The sequence below is a fragment of the Periplaneta americana genome, chromosome 10, assembly GCF_040183065.1.
Source record: "Periplaneta americana isolate PAMFEO1 chromosome 10, P.americana_PAMFEO1_priV1, whole genome shotgun sequence".
NCBI lineage: Eukaryota > Metazoa > Arthropoda > Insecta > Blattodea > Blattidae > Periplaneta > Periplaneta americana.
This window is the reverse complement of record NC_091126.1, coordinates 167,155,975-167,171,090: the sequence shown is the minus strand read 5'-3', so window position 1 is coordinate 167,171,090 and position 15,116 is coordinate 167,155,975. Positions and strand designations below refer to the sequence as shown.

At 36.4% G+C, this 15,116-nt stretch overlaps 1 protein-coding gene across 5 annotated transcripts in view; it reads right to left on the bottom strand.

Annotated features, from left to right (window-relative positions):
• The window catches only part of LOC138708143 (serine-rich adhesin for platelets-like), a 220,709-nt gene that overhangs the window by 83,097 nt on the left and 122,496 nt on the right, over positions 1 to 15,116 (bottom strand). For 4 of the 5 annotated variants that reach the window (XM_069838373.1, XM_069838371.1, XM_069838369.1 and 1 more), the window contains exon 3: positions 14,795 to 14,920. The exons of the other annotated variant lie outside the window; for it this stretch is intronic. In XM_069838373.1, coding sequence (XP_069694474.1) covers positions 14,795 to 14,920 — 126 coding nt within the window. The remainder of the gene's footprint in view (positions 1 to 14,794; positions 14,921 to 15,116) is intronic. 5 annotated transcript variants of the gene reach the window in all.

Below are 15,116 nucleotides of genomic sequence, written 5' to 3'. Positions count from 1 at the left end.
ATTATCTAGCACGTTAAAACAGAAGACCACGGAGAAAATTACGAAACTGTATTAGTATATGCACTTAATTTATGAAAACCTTATATGGTATGGATTATCCGATTTTTTCGATTAACCGTTCACTCCACCCCCTTCATTACCTCGGATAATAGAGGTCCTACTGTAACTAAATAAAATCTGACACTGAAGGTGACACTACACTGGTGTCGAAATGGGCCTGTCTGTCATTAAGATATATTACCTTTTTTAATATTTTTAACACTTTTAACGTTTTAATTTTAAGAAAGTTTCATATAAATAAGATCATTAGACAGGACTTCAAATTTCAGGTCTACTTCATGTTCTGAGTAATGATTATGTGTGGTGGTGGTGGTGGTGGTGGTGGTGGTGGTGGTGGTGGTGGTGGTGGCGTTGGCGGTGGCGGTGGTGGCAGTGGCGTTGGCGGTGGTGGTATCTATTGCACTGTATGTGACGATGAAGCCATCAGCAGTCGAGCCTTCCAATATTTGGACACAATGTCACTTTCCAATGAGACAGCAGGGCAGGAATGAAGATGTTCTCCATCCGTGATATCTTGGAAATCACAGAGAGTGCAGGTTGGAGAACATGTGACTTTTAGCTTGTCGAGATGGTAAGCAAGAGTCATGGCAGGTATTTATTCTAAACAGGGCTACCGCTGATGATTATGTATTAGGTTTCACATACGAGGGGGATCCAGGAAATAACGACCGTTCGCGCATACCCGCCGCGCAGCTGACTCCCCTTCCTTGTTTGAAGGTCAACTGGCTTCCTTAACATGTGTTCTCATAATGTTGTGAGTACTGGTTGCAACAAGTCACCATTGTGCATTTTGTGTTACTTCAAAATGAACGACGTGATTGATAATCCCGTCGACTGTGAGGTGAGGAGTGTGATTCGATTTTTGAATGCCCGACATTTGAAACCTGCAGAAATTTACCGGCAATTGAAAGACGTATATGGTGATACTGTAATGAATGAAAGAAATGTGAGAAAATGGTGCGAAATGTTCAACAATGGGCAAACAAATGTCCACAATGAAACTCGACCCGGACGCCCATCAGTCATCACAGAAGACCTGAAGACTAAAGTGAACGACAGAATCTTGCAAGACAGGCGCACATCACTCGACGAATTGCATATTGCCTTTCCTGACATTTCTCGTTCTTTGCTTGGTGAAATTGTGTCGCAACATCTTGGCTACCACAAAATCTGTGCACGATGGGTTCCACGGCAACTGAGTGACCAACACAAAACTCAGAGAATGGCCTCAGCATTGACATTCTTGATGCGATATCACACAGATGGAGACGCTTTTCTTGATCAAATTGTGACTGCTGATGAGACCTGGGTGTCTCACAACACCCCAGAGACCAAGCGCCAATCACGTCAGTGGCATCATCCCTCATTACCCAAGAAACCGAGAAAATTCAAACAGACTCTCTCAACACAAAAAGTCATGGCTACTGTCTTTTGGGATCGCAAAGGTGTTCTTTTGCTGGATTTCATGCCAAAAGGCACTACGATCAATGCAAATCGTTATTGTGAGACTTTACGAAAAATACGGCGAGCCATCCAAAACAAGAGGCGAGGAATGCTTTCGAGAGGAGTTGTGCTTCTTCACGACAACGCCTGCCCGCACACTGCTGCTTCAACTCGAGAATTGCTGGATCAATTCGGTTGGGAAATCTTTGATCATCCGCCCTATAGTCCAGACCTTGCTCCTAGCGATTTTCACCTTTTCACTAAGCTGAAAGACTTTCTGGGTGGTACACGTTTTGGAAGTGATGAAGAGTTGAAGAAGACAGTGAACACCTGGCTTAATGAACTGATGGCAGAGGAGTATAACACGGGAATTCTAAAGCTAGTGAACAGATACGACAAATGTTTAAATGTACGTGGTGATTATGTAGAGAAGTAAAGGAAGCTTCAGTTATGTAACAGACTTTGTTTTTTCAAAAAAATATATATTTTTTTAATTATTACAACAAAACGGTCGTTATTTCCTGGATCCCCCTCGTATTTAACAGGTGAACTGACAGAGACAGCATTCCAAAATCATTATTTCAGCCTCAAAACTATTACAATCCTGAAAAATAGTATGTACAGTAGCAACACTAAAAGAATGCATCAAATTATAAAATGCGTAACGAATGCAAGAAGAGGAATAAGAATATAGTAAGACACAGATACAGCCTAACTTACCATATCTAAAATTCTCAAAGGGAAAAAAAAATTGAAACTTACCATACCTGAATATGCTGGTTTGAAGCAAACGACTTCGAAACAGCCGTATAACATATTTAAGATAAAGCACAATTTTGGAAAGTAAGTTTCAGTGGCGTAGCGTCAATGTAAGCTAAAAAGCTCAGCTTCTCCAGTTAATAATAATTTCATAATAAACCTGCAGTTTATGAACAAAATTATTGATTCATTTTAATAGAATTTATATTTATGCGTTAAATATTGTGATGCGGCAGCCCAGGATGATTCGTGATGCACCAGTAAACAAGAAGCCTGCACACACCAGCTTCCAGACAGACTGGTTTCTTTCACTCATTCTTCTGTGTAACCCACCCCGCAGATTTTCCATCCCTTTCTAACTAAACTACCCTGGTCACAAGGCTCGCAAGAAGCTAGCTTTTACATTGAAAACAATTTAGTTTCCGAGTTATCCCTTTCGTGAGTTGTGTTCAGTTGAAGTGTTAGTGTGCACTGTGGCTGATATACCGGTAGTAAATAATGAGTGAAATAACAGTTCCTGACACCAATTTACTTGAATTTTTTAGGACAATTCTATTATCAAGACTGACTTACGAACAAAAGTGTGATTTAAAAAACAAATGACTAACTCCCTTGCTGTCAATGAAGGACACAACCAAAAGACAGACGCATATTTACGTAATGATACTAAAACTGTATCTATTGACCGTTAATATTGTGATTTCTCTAAGTATGACAGGGAGTGAGCTAATGTTATACCTATACGTGTCTACTTGTTAGAGATATGTGTAAACCATGAAATCATATTTTACTAGGTACCATTTGAGGTCATGCCTTATTGGTGTTACTTACGAGGTTCCAACCAATCTTCGACTGCTGACTTGACATTGACTACTATTTATTTTAAGACTATATTTTTGTAATACGTTTTCTCATATGTACAGTACATGAAAGACAACTTGAGTTAGCTTCCCCTGCTCAAAATTTCATGCTACACCACTGGTAAGTTTAAACTTTTACCTCAATGCTCCTTAATGAGAAGTGTTGGGTGATAATGCGTTGCCATCCCATATCCACTCACACAGTGGTACAAGTGACGATTATCAAACAGTGCTTAATAGATGACAGGCGTTGGACTGTGCAAGAATTATCCACACATACGAGCATTTTTGTGCCGACAGTGTTCCGCACTTTACGACAGGACTTGCAGATCCAAAAAGTGTGTGCAAAGTTTGTGCCAAATCAGTTAATGGAGTTGCAGAAGTGGGCTTAATACAAGACATGCCATATACATCTGGAGCGATTTCATCGTGAAGGAAACGACATGTTAAATCGAATTATTGCAATTATTGATGAAACCTGGGCATGAGTGTATGAACCTGAACTAAAGCGTCAAATGAATGGCATCATCCTGCTTCACCACGAAGACACAAGTTTTGACAGAATCCATCATTCACAAAGGTCATGATCATTTTGGTGCATGATAGCCAAGGTGTTCGTGAGGGTCATACTGTCAATACCCAGTACTACAGATATTTTTTTCTGTAGGTAGCATCTATGTCGTACAATTCGGAGAAAACATCCAGCATTGCTAGACAACGCTATAATTCACCATGATAACGCTAGAGCTCACAATGCAGTTCGTGTCAAAGGCCTTTCACAAAGGTGTGGATGTGAGATCTTAGAACATCCTCCCTATTTGCCCAACCTCAGTCCATGCAACTTTGATCTCATTCTGCAACTGAAGAAGCCACTGCGTGGGTAGTACTTTCCAAACAAGGGCATATTAACAGCATTTCGACACATTCATGAATCACACATGGTATTCAACACCTTACCCATCACTGGCAAAGATGTGTGGAAGCCTTGGGGAACTATTTTGAAGGATGTTAGCTGTGTGAAATGTTCTTTATTTCCTTTTTGTATACAATAAAAGAATGATTTCTATTTATGCATCTTTTGATTGCCCCCTGTCATTGGCTCTTGTGCCTTGGCCCCATTTAGTGTCAGCATTACGAAGGATATCGATGACTCAGAAGTGATACTTTGTATCTGTAAATCTGCAGGTGAATAAAAGAACTGTCTTAAAAATTAATTTCTCTAAAAACAGACAAACTTTATATATATGTTTCTGCTTTGCAAGATCTACTGAAGAACAAAATATTATACATCTTGATTACACAACTTTTAACACTATATCACTTCGGAATATGTATTATATGTCTTTCTCGTGTTAGATTTTACCGTACCTGGTTAACATGTTTCGGCCTGTTACTGGCCTTCTTCAGAACTGGTTGTTGCTGGTCTTGGCGCCTTTTGTTTTGTTTCCTGTGGGGTTGTGTTTGTGTAGTGTAATGTGGAGTCAAAGAGTGTGTGTGTTCTGAAATTGAGTTGTGTGTTGAGAATTTCATTTGGATATGTTTTTGTGTGTCTGTATATTTCGTATTGTTCTAGTTCTCTTTGACTCCACATCACACTACACAAACACACCACCACAGGAAACAAAACAAAAGGCGCCAAAACCAGCAACAACCAGTTCTGAAGAAGGCCAATAACAGGCCGAAACATGTTAACCAGGTACGGTAAAATCTAACACAAGAAAGACATAATACATATTCCGAAACATAATATTATTTAACTATCCAATTTTATGAATATAATAATATTGTAGTTAAACTAAATTACCATTTTTGCAGATACGAGGTATCACTTCTTAGCCATCAATAGTGACCTTCAAAGGCATATAGTGGATTTTCATTGCTGTAGTCTTATTGGCTGACATAACACAGTTGCCATGCCTTATGAAATGATCCTCGTGTGTGTATATAATATGGGCCAAAGCAAACCTAAGTGCAAGGACTTGTCCCAGCCCTTGAAAAGCCAAGCCAAACTATACGCTATAAATTATGTACATGACCACACAAGGATACAAATACTTCGTCTCTCTTGGCTTACACCTCAGACTGGCTTAAGCTGTTAACCTGGTTGTGACTTCGACATATGCTATGTAATTGCTCACTGATAACAATTTTGTCACTTCCTGGCTTGGTGAAATTTGCTCACCCAGTTAATCCATAATTTTTATATCTTGTAAAGTTTTTCTTTAGTGTTGGGAGTTTGTACAGGATATTAGAGGAATAGGAAGCCAAATTATGTTTGTTGAAGACACTGCCTGAGTACTATTTTGGGCTAGTAACCCCAGAATTGAACTCACAAACCTCAATTATGTATCATACACTCAGTCATTAGTGTCAAGAAATAATTCAGAGGTGTGAAGTGTCTACTAAGCCTGTGCAAACAAAGGAGTAACAAATGGTATGAAACGTAATCAAAGTTTGCGCAGTGCAATAGAAAACGGGAATGTGAAGTGGTGCTATAATGCTATGTACACCTTCACACTTCTGAATGATGTCAATAGTTGTTAATGAATTACTGGATATTACATTCTGAAACAAGAACACTTTTATTGTATTTTTCTGTCATGACAAGCATACTATTAGGGAATACTTCACCCTAACAGTCATATTCATAAGGACGTTTCATAAGATTTTAAATAAACAAGGAACAAAATGTTACAAACAAACATACGTGCTGCAAATTCTTATGTGACAACTTACTATGTAACTACAGACTGAAAAATACTACATAACCCTAGAAGCAGCATGGTAAAACCTTCCACTATTACTCACTGTACTTCTCACCATGTACCTTATAAAGCAATATGTCAATATTAAGCCAACTACTGGATTTTGTTAGTGCTGTTGTAACAGATGCATGCAGGAGAAACAAAATATAGGCTAACTGCAAATTGGTTAGGTATCATAACCTTTAGGAATGAGAAACGAATAGATTACGGATCTCTTTCAAAATCTTTCCAATTACAAGAGCCATCACACTACACCAATCTGAAAGGGACCTCTGGCTACAAAAATGCTAATATCAAATTAAAAACTTTAAACTAGTCTGTATAGGACATGATATGTAATGGGTTGCAGATTGCAAGGCGCATCCAGAAAGTACCGGTAGCTGTATTTGACTATTAATAAAAGGACTTCTTTAAGGGGGAGAAATTGAATTTTGGATGAAAATTTTGAGATATTCTTTTATTTTTCCGATTAATTATTTGGTACTTCCTGTTTAAAACGGCATATCACATGTAACTATATTAACATTGTATTCAATTTAATTTTTCAACTTCTGACACTCATTTTCAGTAAATTTGCTGATTTTGGACAGAAAATTGTAGTTTTTTTTTTTCCAATTTTTTTATTTCACTTTCCTCTTTGAAATGGTATATCACATATGATTATGCTAAAATTATATCCATGTTAATTATTCGTTTTTCTGAGGGAGAGTAGTGTATGTAATATGTCTTATTTTAACTTTCATTTTTCAAAGTTAATTTTTCTATACAAAAGGAACCTTTTCTGAGCTTCTATTTAATCCACAAAGCAGAAATATTCAGGCACTGTTAATTTGGATGTTTTACAATACTGAACCAATGTTTTTGAAAGGTTTTCAACTGTATATTTAACAGGGGAAAAGGCCTCCGCACTCTCACCTGTTTGGAAAAGACTCACTTTATGTTACAGTATTGTAAAAATAAATATTAATTTTATTTTATAAACCTCTATATGCATTAACATAGTCTTTAACATAATCGTTGCCGACAATTGTATATTTTTTCTTCACAGCACAGGGTTTTCTGTACCTTCTTCAAAGAGATCGAGTGCCTGTGAATTGAGCCAGGTCTTACTGCTTCCTTTTGCTCCATCGTCACTGGCAAAAGAGACTAAAAGTTGCATTATAATGAGTGCAGGATTTCTGCTGATGAAACCTAGCAGTTTTCACCAGTCTTGCATCTGAAAATATGTCTTCCTTGTCAAATGCTCGACAGAGGTGTTGAAACAAAGCAAAACATTAAGAACTGACTCGAGTTACTGGAAACCAACTTCGATGAAGAAACTACACAAATATTTATGCTCCATACAACTAAATTAATATTGGGCCAATTAAGTACATTGGAAAGAAGATTAAGAGATATGATAGCAATATTATCTGATGTCCAGATATTTGGATGTTCTCCAATCGGCTTCTCACTTCCCAATACAATGATGATTTGGATTTAAATTCCAGTATGTTCAAGGCAGGACATCTCTGCAGGTGGTCTCTGTGCTCTTTCATGGAAGAATCTTCAATGTTGCACATGACATTTTGCTGTTTCGTAAAGACATAGTTTGTGTAAGTGAGCTAGCTGGAAGGCAATTGTGGCAGGGAACTTCACAACTGCATCATGTTGAGGGAAGTCTGGAACAGTTTATGTTTGTGTGTTAGAAGTACAATAAAACCACAATTATCTGTCTCTTGATTAACAGATAATCAGCTTATCCAAGGTCTTGCCGCTTCTCCCCTAATTAATAATGAAAATCTAGCTGAAATTCGATTGGCATGCTTGAATATAAAGGGTCTAGCAAGAGACCGTGTGTGAGGCTACTACATAAAGATAAACACGAGATTAGATGTACCAAAGAATACAGAATCGAAACGAGTACAACTACCCTTTAGCCAGTGGCGTAGCATGAAATTTTGAGCAGGGGAAGCTAACTCAAATTCTCTTCATGTACATATTGGAAAAATATAGTCTTAAAGTAAATAGTAGTCAGTGTCAAGTCAGGAGTCCGAAGATTGGTTGGAATCTCGTAAGTAATACCAATAAGGCATCACCTGAAATGGTACTTAGTAAAATATGATTTCATGGTTTACACATATCTCTTAACAAATAGACACATATACGTATAATTTAACACTAGCTCACTCTCTGTCATATTTAGAGAAATCACAATATTAACAGTCAATAAATACAGTATTAGTAATTAATTACGTAAGTATGCGTCTGTCTTGCTTGTGTCCTTCAATGATAGCAAGGGAGTCGGTCATTTGTTTTTTAAATCACACTCTTGTTCATAGGTCAGTTTTGATAATAGAATTGTCCTAAAATTTCAAGTAAATTAGTGTCAGCAACAGTTATTTCACTCATTATTTATTCTATCAGCCACAATGCACACTAACACTTCAACTAAACACAACTCACGAAAGGGATAACTCGGAAACTAAATTCTTTTCAATGTTAAAGCTAGCTTCTTGCGAGCCTTGTGACCATTTGTTAGAAAGAGATGGAAAATCTGCGGGCATGGATACATAGAAGAATGAGAGGATTGGAAGCTGGTGTGTGCAGGCTTCATGTTTACTGCTTTATCACAAGTCATCCTGAGCTGCCGCATCACAATATTTAACGCATAAATATAAATTGTATTAAAATTAATAAATAATTTTGTTCATAAACTGCAGGTTTATTATGAAATTATTATTAACTGGGGAAGCTGAGCTTTTTAGCTTACATTGACGCTACGCCACTGTCTTTAGCACTCTATTGCTATTCACAGGAATTCACATCCCCACTCACCCCTCACATTCCAATACAAGGGCAATAATCTTGACACTGAGGAACTTGCACACGAATTTCAAGCTTCGAAGAGAATTACGACAGTGAATGAATATTAATGGAAGAGATTAAAAAGTTGATGGAGCAAAATGACCAAATCTTTGATGTGGATGGAGAAAATATCAGTGACTGGATGCACACTTGGTGCTTTCTGGGCATGAAATAAAAAGCAGTGATGGCTTTGTTGCTGACCTTGGTGTGAGTGACAATGATGAGAGTGGAAAGGTAGAAGAGACAGTGTCTGAATCACGTGTTCCATTACAAACTGAACTTGAATCAGGAGAGGCCCTCATGAGGTTTAAGGTCCAAGAAGATGACACTTCATTGCCAGAAATTGTTTTAGCTTGGAGAACTGAAATGAAGTTCAGAAAAAAATTGCTGGCAATGAAGTTCAGAAAAAGTAACACACTTCTTTAAAAGAACATGGCAGAGGTAGAATCACTATATATGGCAGCTTTTTGGAACATATTTATTCTATAGCCAAGTTGAATTAAGGCATGTAGTATTATAAAAAAAATAATACAGACACTTTAAAATTAATTCTCACTTTAATAGCCAAACAATATATACTTTCTGGGTGCGCTCTATAAATACCCGGGCATATACCAATATCTCTAGTAAAATTTAATATTATGCAATTATAAACAGAGGAAAGACACATTCTAACACATCATTTTCTGTCGATAAGACTTGTAAAAATTGCTTTGTAAGTTTTTAAAATGCCTCAATTTTACTAAATTTGAAAAAGAATTATTATTGAGGCATGTAATAATGCGGTATCATATATCATTGAATTGCTTGTAAAAACAAAGATATATGCACAGGAGTATTAATAATCCCTGTAAAAGTTATGGATATTATTTGTTAAATATTTATAAAAAGAAAATACTCTTAACACCAGCTTGAAGAATCTGAGAGTCAATATAAAAACTCAGAGCATTACTCGACTTTGGAATTGAACGTGAGACATTCTGCATATGATAGAAGACTGGCATTCTTTGACACAGTTGCCGCTACTAGGGTTAATCTATATTAATGAAAATTGATTTGAAACTAAAGTGAATGGAATGTATTAATACTGCTTCGTCTACTAAATTAAGCTATATAACTTGTAATATACCTAACTTCAGTACAACAACAAATAATGATCATGAATTTTCCAGGCTGTAACAGGAGGAAAGATGAATATTCTGGGAAATCAGAGTGTCAGTTATTTTGAACAAATAATTCGTATGAATATGTAGTCTATACTGAACGGTTGTAAAGATAGAACTGTTTCAATGTAAAAAGCTAAAAGAAAAACTTTCCTTGTTTTATTTCATGTTCTTTCTTGTTCAAGTGGCAATGGTTTGCCAATATATTCTAAAAAATTCCACCTTCCACCTCATTACATTTTTCAACTTGTGCAAGAAGATGGCGTGTTGCTCATTGAAGATCGTGATGTTCCTTGATGTTGGTAAATGCACCTATTATGCGAGCATGCAGTTTGTCTTGTGTATCAACTTTCCTTCTGTACACTTCACCCTTCATCCAACCTCATGAACAAAAATCAAAGGGGTTGAGAACTGGAGATCTTGGTGCCCAGAGAATGGTACTCCCAATACCAATCCACTGATTAGGAAATTTGGTACTGAAGTGAGTCCTAAGGTGCAGTCACACATCGCTACTTTTGCAGCGATGCAGTACAAAAAACTGCGCAACTCTTGTACTGCGACGTGTGAACAATAGTGCAACCCGAAAAGTAGCGGCTGCCAAACCTGCTGCCCACTACTTTTTCATGCTGCGCGCAGCTTAAAAGTAGCAATGTGTGAACAGGGTTCTCAGGGTTGCAGCCGCAGCATTTTTGATATCGGTTTTGTTGAAACTTTTTCTGCGGTTGCGACCAGTGTTGCCACCCATATGTGCCAATGATACTTTTATTGTTTGGATGTATTTTAATGTTAGATGTGATGAAAATAAATTATTTGTAACAGTTATTAAATGCACAACACAGTCTGAGCATATTTGCTGATGATATAATTATTTTTTTTTTTTATTTTCTTTAGCGTAGTTTCAAACAGGAGGGTTGCCAACATTGATTATGTGAATATGCTGTTGGTTATCATTTAAGTATATAGGCGTTTTTAAAAGCTTTATAGTAAAAATAATGCCAATTTCTGAATACTAGTTAGGGCAGAAAACCAAATAATAGATAAGTAAGCTTTTGCATGAGTTTTTTAATAATGCGAACATAACCACAAAATGTATATTGAGAAGTCAACACGGAGATGGAAACCTGCAGCATGACTGCGGCTGCAAAAGTAGCACTTTGTGTGTGAACAGACTCGCAACCTCCAGTTGCAACTTTTGCAGCACTCGGGTTGCGCAGCATGAAAAGTAGCGTGCAGTGCGCTACTTCTGGCTTACGTATGAACAAGACACGCAACTTTTGCAGCTGCAGTACAAAAGTTGCGTAGTAAAAGTAGCGACGTGTGACCGTACCTTTAATTTACAATAACAAATCAGGTGTGTATGTAAACAAAGTTCTATGGTAATGACGGCCACATAGAATGTACCTATATCGGAAGCACAAATTCAAAATATTGTACAGATAAAGCTTTACATTCAAGGAGTTCTACCTCAACAACCGTTTGTACAGACCACATATTCTCATTAACTTTTTTGTTCAAAATGGCTGATACTATGGTCTCCCAGAATATTGATCTTTTCTCTCATGGGACACCCTGTATATCCTTAACAATACAAAATACATTTAACTCATCCTGTAACAATAACAAAGAACATTATCACTTACATTCTAAAGAACACAATGAACTGCCTGAGTATAATGAGCCTGAGAGTATAAATCAACCTCACAGCACATTCTTCTGCATCAAACAAAATTCTTCCATGTGCTTGTGCATATACAATCCTCTCTCAATTATTATTGCTACAGCATTGCCTAGAAACAACATACAATACGAAATAAAACTTTAATTAACCCTCTCACCTCAATTTGCGGATCCAACAGCTGAATATGGTACCATAATGAAGTTTTTTAATCGAAACAAGTCCAACATTTATGGTCTTCAGACAATCTTTCACTAGAATAGTTTATGTATAGTTTGTAGTATTGTGAGCAGTGAATAACAGTTTATAAGAGAATGCAAAACAGTTATTTGTGTAGCAAACTGTATATTCTTATTGTATATACTTATAATGGAATTAAAACAACAAGCGACTTGTGATATGAAAGGCATCTGAGGATTTCCATGGCAATATTCTTTGCCCTACCTTTGTGACCAATAAGACGTTATCGCTCCTTCTTCCTTTCACCTACTATTTATAGGGAAAGAAGAGAGAGCAGTAGCATCTTATTGGTAGGGGACTGATTTTTTGGTGAAATAAAACTCCTGATATCGGTGCTATAAATGCTTGTATTTCTGTGGGAATTTCGTGACATAAATAGCCATTTCGATGTGTATTTCTTATTATAAAATTTTATTTATGGTGCCTATTTGCTAAAAATTTACAGACACAAACACACTACAATGTTCTCAGAATTCAAATACATGCTCAAAATACACACCTAGCGTCAATTCAACATAATTTGTATACCAAGGATTGTGAAGAGTCTGTAAGTATCTTGATGTATGCAGGTTGTAAAATGAGTACCGTATGTCAAACACAGAGAAAGCCAAGAGATATGAATGCAACCAGGTGGCAGAAAAATTAACTCTCATAATATCTAGGGTTACTGTATGTCAGAGTTTATGCAAATATGTCTACTTTTTGATAATAAAAATAGTCGTCCACATACATTTTTGGAAATCCTCTAATTTGTCCGCGTTTTTCATATTGAAGTCGTATTTATTAATTTTTGCTTCATTTGGTCTCATGTTGATGTGAGGTATCACAAGCATATTGCAGTGTATGTGATTGTTAAATGTGTAAATGTTGTTTATCCATATACATCTTTGGTTTTGTTAATTGTAAATGGCGGTGAACTTTCAAACAAGTTATTAAATTCCATGAATTAGACTTACCATCGATTCTGTGAAAGTCTTGTTTCAGTGAAATTTAATTTCCGACATTTTACATGCAAACGTATGTTTGACTATTTGTATAGTACCGGTAAGTAACAAGGAATTGTTAAAGAAAATTAGATCCAGTATTTTTAGTCTTAATTTTATAGAAATGTGATCTTTTAGATCGACTAATACCATGTAATTGTGTGTTATTGTTTCTTCTAACAATCATTAGTTAAACCGATGTAATAGATTAACTTTCGTTGGTGAAAATTGATTGTACGGGGACCTGACGGACATCATAGAGACAGGATGGACACCAGTTTAAAGGTAATATATTATATCAGTGATGTTTCCAACGAATTTTATTTGGAGCAATACTGAAAACACAAGTTGTTATAAAGTGTTGCATGATATACTGTACGTTAACTTACTTGCCCTCAAATTCATGACTTGGAGACTTAAAACTGTTTCCTATGTCGTTGTGGTCCATCTTTTAGCTTTTATTTCCGACGTAGATTCAACAATTTAGAATTTCTTTGACATCAGACCTACTTTTATACCATATGTAGAAAATAATTTTATTGATTTTCCAATAATAACATTAATAATAATTATTTAGAAAAATATTTGGGGCTAAGAGGGATGCAGTTACAGAAGAATGGAGAAAGACAACGCAGAACTGCACGCATTGTATTCTTCACCTGACATAATTAGGAACACTAAATCCAGACGTTTAGATGGGCAGGCCGTATAGCACGTATGGGTGAATGCAGAAATTTGTATAAATTGTTGGTTAGGCCGGAGAGAAAAAGACCTTTGGGGAGGCCGAGACGTACCTACTAGATGGGAGGATAATATTAAACTGGATTTGAGGGAGGTGGAATATGATGATAAGGACTGGATTAATCTTGCTCAGAATAGGGACCGATAGCGGGCTTATGTGAGGGTGGCAATGAACCTCCGGGTTCTCTAAAAGCCATTTGTAAGTAAGTAAGTAAGTAAGATAAATCTACAGAAGTAATATAAATGACGAAGTTGGTACAAGGAGTTCGTTGGTGAAAAGAATGTGTCAGCATTTTCAGATTTCAGAATATGGTAACCCTAAAAATATCCCATGATATACAAGTATGGTATTTCTGAACGGAAGTTTTAAACAAACCTTCTATAGAAGGGAAAGAAAAGAGAAATAAAGACTAGTACCGCGTTGAATTACGTTCTTTGAAGCATATTTCGTAATTTCTGTAATTAAGGGGTCGAAATATTTTGTGCAAAGCAGCAAATTTCGCTACATTTCATGGCCTTATTTAGCTTAATTATGATAAATATTGTGTCTAAACGCCAAAATACCGCCTAAAAAAACATCTGAAATGTTTTCTCGTTTTTTCGTTACCAAAAAATCACGCGTTTACTTCTTGGCAACAAAGGGGAGAGGAAAATATTGCCATGAAAAACCCTTGGATACCTTGAAATGCCACAAGTCAGTTGTTTTAATTTCACTATAAAACAAATATTGGGCTATATTTTTATCTAAAACTTCTACTTTGCTGAGATTTAAAATCAAAATTGAACTACATACATTTGTTTCATGTTACACAAGAAATCTAGGAAATAATAAAATTCTTAATATGATAAAAATTACATTAAATTTTAAATTATATATTTGCTGATGGAAATGTTTACCCAAAAGCATTCATCATGGTTTCCATACATGTACTTAGCTGGATACAGCTAGAGATTAAGAGGGTTAAGGTAGCCTACTATTGAACCCTTGGTACGAGTATACCCTCTCCTTCATACAGCCCTCCATATGCAATTAATACAGACTGAAGTCGCCAATGTTTTTTTTTTTTTCTCCTTTATACACAAACAGGTAATACAATGCCAGCTTCCAACCTTCAAATTACAGAGTGGTTACTTGAAAAGACTCAGAACTAACACTGAATTCGTCAAGATTACCCGCACTGTAAGAGCGTTGTGGACGGAAACATTTCTGCTTCAGACCAGTGTAGATTTTAGCCAAATAACTTAGGCTGCGACTTACATCCGATTGTGAAGTTGAGCTGTTTGGATAGATTGAGCCGGAAGCTGATCTTGAACATGGAAAACTACCACTGATGGCAGGGACATCTCCTTCTCGGGGAGATGGGTTTGGTCCAAAATAACGACCCTATGTTAAAAATTTAGCAAATTTCATTTAGTAACTTGATATATTTATATTATAAAGTATATTAAACAAATAAGATTTTCGAATTTCATGCAACAGCCAATTTAGAAATAGTCACTATATAAACAATATACAGTGAATACCAGTGAATGTTCCCAGCATATCTGTTGGTTAACCAGAGGCAGGTTACCCCCACTAC